Source organism: Varroa destructor, unplaced genomic scaffold (genome assembly GCF_002443255.2).
Source record: "Varroa destructor unplaced genomic scaffold, Vdes_3.0 BEIS01000003.1, whole genome shotgun sequence".
NCBI lineage: Eukaryota > Metazoa > Arthropoda > Arachnida > Mesostigmata > Varroidae > Varroa > Varroa destructor.
In genome coordinates this window covers 50,755,505-50,764,271 of record NW_019211456.1, presented here as the reverse complement: position 1 = coordinate 50,764,271, position 8,767 = coordinate 50,755,505, and the positions used below count along the sequence as shown (strand labels likewise).

Genomic DNA, 8,767 nt, shown 5'->3' with positions numbered 1-8,767 from the left:
CTCACATTTAAATTTTTGCAAAACCAATGTACTGGCGAATTTTCCTCCGTAATGTACACAAATTCTACTGTCGGATGAGCTTTCTCTCTTGTTCACATTGTATATTTTGAATGACTAGAGGCATCTGCTACTAATGGCATTTGCTTGAAGTAGCCAAGCTCCATTGTTGCCCTATAGCTGTAACGTTTCAACTTCTGATATCCTCTTCAACGTGTGACTTATCACTCCATAATTGTGTAATTCATATCCGCGTTAAACAGTCAACACTTACCGACGTACAGAATGATAGGAAAAAACCGGATATGTGCCCAAGTCTGATTTAGATTAAACACTAAATCAATTGATTTTTGTATGCGCATGTGGATAGCAACGTAAATATTATGCAAACCAACTAAAGTGGCTTCATTTTTGGCGGATCGAAGACGTTCACGGTGTCATTGTTGTGTCATAATGCTTCGTAGATGACCGATGACAGAATACGTTATGGCATCTATGCGCAATGACGTAAAAACTAACTGAAGTTTGATGATCCGCTGAGGATTCCGCATATATCTTATTTAAGCTCTTAGAATCCTTAGTGAAAAGGATATTCGGTGGAGTGCGATATTGGCAAATACTTGACAATAGGTTCAATTGGAAATTATGTTGAATATATGAATTTATTTTTAGAGGAAATAAGAATGCGAAAAGAATAATTTCGTTAATTGGAGGATTGAAAAAGTTATTTATTAAAAAATGATTGAGCTCCATCAAAAGTGAATTCTGCACCCAGTAACATTTGTATATTTAATGTGAACGTCATGGCATAAAACTTAAATGGAGTCGAGGTTATAATGAAGTGTTGACCCTTTCTATTCCTTACTTATTAACTATTTATAATGAACATTACAAAATTGACTGTATTTATACACAGATTGTTTCTTAAATGAAGCTTTACGACTATACATTGTAACTCTGCACATTTTAATAAACACTCCTCAAAGAAGACTTTGCAGGGTTTATTTTTTATGACAATAGAAAGAGAACAAATAATAATGACTTGAACATCTTTTTAGCTTCATGCGGTTAACCGTATACATTTTATTGACCATTTTAAACTGAACTTACTTTAAATTAAAAGCATACCACGTATCCTGCCAGACTTTGAAAGTAAAGTTATATTTATTGACGTTTTTCGCAAAATGTCTTCCCCAGTCTGAAGCGCGTTAATTTTTTTTCACAAACGAACACGTTAATTTTCAACTTTAAAGCGTGTTAAGTGAAGAACATTCTCGTAGATTAGGTTGACGGCGTCTCCTAAATCTCGGAAGAAGTGATCTTTCCTTCTGTCAACGGCATCTGCTGGTGGCGAACCCTCTCCATTAGGGCTTGCTCTTAGGCAGTAGCTCATAGAGATCCGCGCTCGAGTCATCAGCTGTTTGTTGGTGACCGTGTTGTGTTGCTAAAATTTGTAACGTGACTGACTATTGACCGCCAACTCGATGTGATTTTCCAAAAAATATTCGAATTTGTGCTGAGACATCGAAAGTGACCAAAAGGATCATTTCGAGAATTCTTGGTAATTATAAAGAAAATGTTCCTGTCTAAAACATTTTCGTGTTTTTTCTTTTTTGAATTGTTCAGTAAATATCCTACTTTCGCTCTAAAAACTAACCTATGATGGCGTCATAAACCGCACCGTGAATACCATATCCGTTGTTCAACATAATATAGTAACATGGTTGAATAACAATGCTTTGATAGTTATTTATATTAGTACATCTAACCAAATCTATTCATCCAGTCAAATTAGATGAAAAAAGCCAATTTACGAAATCACCGATTGAATTTTAAAGTTTTGTACTTCTCTAGCGATAAGGCGCATTCTGATTTACATATAGCTGAAAGTGATTTTGAATGTTGTTACTATTTTTATTGACACTAGCATGAGCCGTGAGTCGTTTATATGCAAATATGCGAGCATGTCGAAGATATGTTTCGTGCTTGCCATGTAAATAAACAACTATGGCCCAGACAGATGCGTGTCCGTGCTTATGCATTCAGAAAAAATGACTCTTCGTTATAATAGAGTTCATATGAATATATAAAAAATCGTTTTATAATAATTTCATCGGTTGCAAGTGATTAATAAGTAAATATGCGATTCTTTAGTAAAGATCTCAATATATTGATACGCGATTTGTAAAGGCACGATTTAAGGACAGGAAATTTGACATTGCATTGGCAGTTTTTTTAAGTCCTTGTCAATATATTAATGTATAATTAGGGGCAGTATTGTATGTGCTCTGTTGTTTGCAAGTTTATTAAACCGTGATGTTTTCAATAGCAGCCAGTTAGTTTTCGGACACTGTAAAGTCCTTTAAAAGCAGGAGAGAAGGTTTTCACCATTTTTGTAATTGCTTTGCAATATAATCAGCAAAGGCAGAGGATCTGCGAAGGTGAATGGCAAGCCATGCCTTCACAACTTACCTCAGAACGAGTGAAAACTGTATGCTATTTTGCCTCTATAAAAAAGAGAGTTTTTTCTGAGTGTCAAGTTTGATCGTAGATGAAAATGAGGATTCGAAGCCCGAGAACCACTAAATGGGCCGTATTACTTGCCGGGGCTAGCCTAGGAACTGGATGCTGGTTAGCGCTTGAGCCTTCAGCACGAAGACAAGTGCAAATATCCGCACGAGGATTGGAGAGGTATATAACGTAAAGCTAAGTATGGCCTATTCAGGGTAATATAATATTCAAAAAATCTTCTGATGGAGTACTTAACGGCCGTCAAATTCGAAACATTTAGTACTCAAAAGAAAACGAATATTATGGTTTTTTTTAACTCTTCCATTAATTTCCAGGTTAGCAAACGCCTATGAATACAATTTAATTAAAAAACAATACTATTCTACGGTTCATGTTTGTATGGCGCATGCTATTCGTTTGTCAACCTTTTGCGTAGGACTATTTCGGGCAAACTGATATAGAAACAGGTGCATATGTATAATAAGATTGTATTTCTTCCATAATGGAAATCATATATAATATACAGATATATATATTCTCTCTGGCCATCTTTTTTCCACAGGTTTGTTCGAACAATCAGTATTGGGACAACAATTTCCATTGACTACTGGTTATCTATGAGGTAAAGAGGTAAAATAAGTTATTCCTGTGTCCATTAGTACTAATGGCTAACCTACGATTGTAAGACCTAACCTACGATTTAATTTTTAGATGTTTTGTTTGATCACAATACACGAATATATTTCGTGCTCCACATGTTTAGTACAACTGAACCTATCCGACGTTATCCGTTACGGTAAAAAATACGTGCATGAAAGGCTTTCATAATTTTACGCTGGCGATTCCGCTATCAAAAGTCGCGTTGTATTTCTTTTTCTAAAACAGAAATCCTGACAACAAACTCTCAGAATGCCACTTGAGGTGTGCAAGTCGTATCCTTTCTGGCTGCCTTCGAAATGGAGGAGTTTATGTCAAACTCGGGCAAGGCCTCGTGGCCATGAACCATATTTTACCTGAAGAATATTTGGATACGCTCGAGGTATCTTCATTTTGAGACAACGACCTACATGTGTCTATATATTCTTATGGTTAGTTTTTCTTCCGGATACCATTGCCGAAATGGCTAATCGAAGAAGTTGGCGTGTTTGGTTATGCATTTATTTCTCTATAATACTCACTCACATTGGTAATGCTATTGCGGCGTTGGTTCATAGGTCCTACATGATCGTGCTCTGCGGCATCTGCCTCAAAAAGAGGTTTGTAAAGTAAATATGGAGCTTTACTGAAATGAAGTCCACATATCTCTTCCAAATTCTCTTCCTGAGTTCGACGCTTTGAAAATATCGTTGGATATTTTGACAGATTTTAAGAATGAAAATACAAACACCAATATAACTATACTATAATATATCATGAATTTTTTGTGACCCATGAAATTATTGATACTCTTCGTTTGTTAGTTTGACGAGTGAGCTTTATTTTTTCGCTACAGCTCCCTATCCTATACGACGAGATTACAACTGGCTCAAAACGACCCTATTCGATGATTGCAGGTGGAACAGGTGGTTGTCGAAGATTTCGGTAGGCGTCCAGAGGAATTATTTGCTTCATTCGAGCCGCAATGCGTAGCCGCAGCGAGTCTGGCACAGGTGTTTCGAGCAAAGACGAAACAGGGCGAGGAAGTGGCCGTGAAAATACAATACAACGATTTACAGCAAAGGCAGATATAGTTAATGTGCACATTTGTTCAAGAAAGGCAAAGGAATACAAGCGTGTGTATTTATTTGGTGGACCGCAGCTCAGCTTTAACTCGTTGCTTCACTGTACTTCTCATCACCTGTACGCGCGTAGTCTGCGCTTTGTATATGAAAAGTTATAAATGAAACTTTAGAGTCACTTAATGTCCACTATCGGTGTAGTCGAACAAGAAAAGCTAAAATGTCTATCTATTAACTTCTCGCTCATGTGAATACCAGATTCCAGGGTGATGTATGGGCATTAGGCGTTCTAGTAAGTTTAGTTGGCTGGATGCATCCCGATTACGATTTCCGGTGGATCCTTGACTACCTTAAGGATTCCCTGGTTAAGGAGCTTGATTTTGAACTTGAGGCAAACAATATGAAGAAATGCGCCACTCAGCTTCTAAATCTAAAATATGTTCGCATACCAAAGGTATTTTAGATTTCTTTTTTAAGAATTCGATAAGAGCAACATTGAAAGCTGGAAGTTGATATTATTCAGCGCAACTTTAGTTTTTCTCATGGTTTTAAACTCTAAACGTCTCTTAACATCTCCACTGACTGCATCATATTGCAATCGTGTAATGAACAGCTCTGCACAGAGACTGAATAATCATTAGACTTAAACTATAACACATGTCATAAACAAGTACATAATTTTTTTTAAAGACCGTTGTGTTTTGGTACAGGTAATCGACTCACTAACGTCGAAACGTGTATTGACGATGGAATGGATTGACGGCATCAAGATTAACCAAAAGTCTGACCTATTGAAAATGGGTTACTCACTTTGTGACATAGATTACAAACTTATTACCGCCTTCTCACAGCAGGTCTTTTTGCATGGATTCTTTCATGCAGACCCTCACCCAGGTTTGTACCTCAAAAACTTTAAGACTTATCGAAAAGTTTATTATCTTTTCGTTCTGTATAGAACATAGTCAGTTAAACATATTTATATGGACGAGAATTTACACCTCACTGTATTGTTTGTGCATAAAAATAATTAAGGGAACGTCCAGTCACCATGTTGACCAATTACAATTACTCTGAGTGTCTGCTGTCTGTATATATATTTATTTATATATATGCGCTGAAATGAATGCACCAATACGAGAATTCCTTATGTTTCGTATTTTATATGTGGTATCGTTGTTCAGTAGTTTGTCAAGTGTGCCTATGCCTGGATTTGCAACGTGTTTTAAGATTGGTAGCCGAGCACGTTACCCCTAAGATATCACGAGGACACCAACGCGAAAACCAGACAGGAACAAGATTGCGTTTCATAACATCGTGTTACCGATACACTTGAGTGTCTTTAACATTGATGATTATATTATTACTGATAAGGACTAAATTTACCTGACACTCTTAAGCGCTTTTTATGTCAACAGTGTAGTGTAGCGTAAAGGGTATGATATTAATTGATCGCTATCATCTGCACACAAAGTACCTCAACGTGGACATTATAGTGTTTTACTTGGTGGGGTAGCGCGAAACGTATATATTTATTTTTCGTTCGTAGACTGAGAACATGAAAATGTAATTGACTTCCTAAGGGAAACGATAAAATAATAAACGACAAAATATATTTCTTATTCAATGCGTTAACGAACTTCAGGCAATGTTTTAGTGTCTCCGAATCCTCGAAATCCCCGAGATCCGCAACTTATTCTACTCGATCACGGGCTGTATGAGACGCTCTCAGATGATGATAGAATCAAGCTTTGTTCACTCTGGAGGTCTATTGTCTACAACGATGATAAGGGTATTAGCATTATTCATGCGAGAGGTTTCCTATGTATAAGCCTACTTGGTTCTTTCTTCGTTACAAAATTTTCAAGCATTATTCGCTATTTTACTATACGGATGCAAACGTGTGTATCTGGTGTACGATGAGTTACATTAAAATAAGACTTAGCTTGATGAATTTTGGGGCTCTTATCTATATCATACAATGTATGTACAAAGAGAACGATGTTAAAACTTTGAACGTATGCCTAACAGGTATGCAGTTGAATTCGAAAGCCCTTGGAGTTGCGCTAGATCACTATCGGGTCTTCTGTGAAATTTTGGTGCAGCGTCCCCTGCTCTTCCGCCAAAGAAGTGGAGTTCCTTTAGCGAAAGGTCTGAGTAAAGCAGAAATGGAATACATGAAGGACATGGCCTCAAGAAGGTACACTAACATCCTATATTGACGTAAATAAAAAAAGAGTAGGACGGTTTGGAAAACTACGAATATAGCTTATGTTATGAGAGCATGATTTTTGTTTTTATTCTTTTCTACTTATTGTTGATCTTTATTGACATTTAGCAAGTTCGAGAATAACAAATTTTCGAGTTGCTCCAGAAAGATTCTGAACATCTTAATTTTCCGACTTCCCACAAGAAATCCTTTGAGAATTTGTTTATTTACTTGATTACTAAAAAGATATTAAAAATAAGATAGTCGTTTACATACTCTTTGAGTTCCACAAGGTATTTGAATAAATCTATGAGTATAAACATAAAATGCCAAAATGATTCTTATATAGCAACGCCACTAAACTGTGGTTTAGAAAAAACGCATCCATTCGAACTTAACCTATTCAAAGAGCTACTTGTTTAATGAAAGATCTAGTCGGTTGTCAGCGAATTGCTTCCCATAGTTTTAAAATGGACAGTACTAAAATATACAGCTATGAGATGATTTAGATGTAGCTGGTCGGCTACTTAAAACAAGAATCCTTCATGCACAAAAACTTAAATTAATTTTAAATAATTTTTGAATTTAAAATAATGACTCTTTCACCTTATTTTTTTCTGAAAGTACTTCTCTTATCGTCTTATCGATGTAATGATAAATTCAAGTAACACTCATATCTTAAAAATATATGGTGTTTTTTTTAATGTTCGTTTAGGTTCGATGAGATAATGTGTTGCCTTAAAGCACTTCCCAGGCCGATGCTTCTCGTGTTTCGCAACATTAACACGGTCCGCTCAATAGCTAAAGGTCACGGTCACCCTGTTGATCGATTTGCCGTTATGGCCCGAATCTCTGATAAGGTCCTCGTGCAGAACGTTTGGCGCGGTATAGCCACCCATAGGTAACAAGCATAAACAGAGCTTTAATGGTAGTGTATGTTTTTGCGGTTAATTCTATATGTCCAAAAGTGAGACTAAAAGCTGCGATATATAATTTCATAAAATTTCCAGCTTCAAAGCTTTATGTGGTATTTTCTTGTTTAAGTAAACAGAGCTAACTTATAAATAAAGCTTCATCGAGTTCTAGGTTTAGCCGACGTCTAATATTAATGATTAACCAAGTAATACCTATAGGAATTATAAGCGAATCGGTCGAACGTGCTAATGATAACGTTTTTAATGACTTTTTTGTTTCATCGTTTGAATTATCCTTGTTGTCTTACAGGGGATCGAGCTCATTTATTACGAAGATCTTTTATTGCACCTATGACAGTTTTTTGTCGTTGGTCTTGTACTCTTTGCGACGCCTACAACTTGAGGCATTTTTAATGTTAGCTTGGGCATATGACTGGTTCGCACGAGCAAGCCAAAGCGTAGCCCGTACTCTCAACCACGATCTGGATGAGCTGGCTAAGGAAATCGATGCTAAAAGAGCCAAAAGAGAAAAATATCTGTTTAAGTAGCACCTGTTGTTATCATTTACCTATTCATAATTAATGATTTACTGAATGGCTACTTGTATTGTTCTTATAGAAATACTGTACCGGCGTAAAAAAAATATATCTAACATAATAATCAGCTGATTCTTCAACTACCAGTTAAATATTTATTACTAATATTTTGATCTGAAGTCATCAGGTAATTTCTATCAAACAACGTTATTGCTTGTTTAAAACTTTTATGGGAATATGAATATGTCTGAACTATACGCGGCTCTAATAAAGAGAAGACAAACATATACGATACATGTACAAAGCGATAGAAAATATCATTTTCTACAAATAAAAACGAATTCAGCCACTCTGAAGGGTATTACATCAGAGCCGTCGCACTCGTTAAAACAGATGTCGCCGACTTCTTACACGACTGCAGCATCAGATTTGTATTGACTTGCCAAAATCAAATCAGCTCATTTCAGTCGAAAAGAGAAGGAAAACCGATTGTTACTAACAAATATTAGTTGAATCTTCAAGTTTCGAACAAGCTAATAGATATGTCTGTAGACTTATATATATATATATGATGCTGAAATGTTATCAAATGCTTTTATGCACCACATTAAAATACTACTGTAATAAGTAACGTTATATCATTGTTCGACAGTAATTCAAAGTTTAAAAACCAATAAACGTGCAGAAGAAAACGCGCAGCACAAAACATGAGACGAGACTAACCACTGCTTGAAGTATTCATAGCGGATATCCTATTAACATTTAGGATAGTGTGAACACCCTCAAAGTGGAAAAGAAAAGTATTTATTTATTTCTTTCGATAATCCATAATTTCGTTTAAAATAGGGAAATTATTTTATAGTTGTTTTCTGTTATCGGCTATAA

The 8,767-nt window shown here is 36.0% G+C and overlaps 1 protein-coding gene across 9 annotated transcripts; it reads left to right on the top strand.

Annotated features, from left to right (window-relative positions):
• Window positions 1-1,280: 1,280 nt before the first annotated feature.
• Adck5 (aarF domain containing kinase 5) lies at window positions 1,281-8,593 on the top strand. 9 transcript variants are annotated; one of them, XM_086985123.1, is made up of 12 exons: window positions 1,295-1,558; window positions 2,531-2,688; window positions 3,071-3,130; window positions 3,394-3,547; window positions 3,723-3,764; window positions 4,062-4,228; window positions 4,485-4,680; window positions 4,937-5,120; window positions 5,869-6,015; window positions 6,255-6,423; window positions 7,148-7,333; window positions 7,657-8,593. In XM_086985123.1, the coding sequence occupies exons 2-12, from the start codon at window positions 2,549-2,551 to the stop codon at window positions 7,892-7,894; spliced, it is 1,683 nt and encodes a 560-aa protein (XP_086841249.1). In that variant the 5' UTR covers window positions 1,295-1,558; window positions 2,531-2,548; the 3' UTR covers window positions 7,895-8,593. The 9 variants fall into 9 exon arrangements, with proteins under 9 accessions (XP_086841252.1, XP_086841249.1, XP_086841248.1 ...); XM_086985122.1 differs by having other exon boundaries at window positions 2,516-2,688; XM_022798928.2 differs by having other exon boundaries at window positions 1,296-1,558; window positions 2,549-2,688.
• The last annotated feature ends 174 nt before the right edge of the window (window positions 8,594-8,767 follow it).

Bases quoted from the DNA above. Each gene is read 5' to 3' on its own strand.
- Adck5 (XM_086985123.1), top strand. From the start codon at position 2,549: ATGAAAATGAGGATTCGAAGCCCGAGAACCACTAAATGGGCCGTATTA. The intron at 4,681-4,936 runs GTATTTTAGATT...GTTTTGGTACAG, and splicing joins AATATGTTCGCATACCAAAG to GTAATCGACTCACTAACGTC. The intron at 6,016-6,254 runs GTATTAGCATTA...TATGCCTAACAG, and splicing joins TGTCTACAACGATGATAAGG to GTATGCAGTTGAATTCGAAA.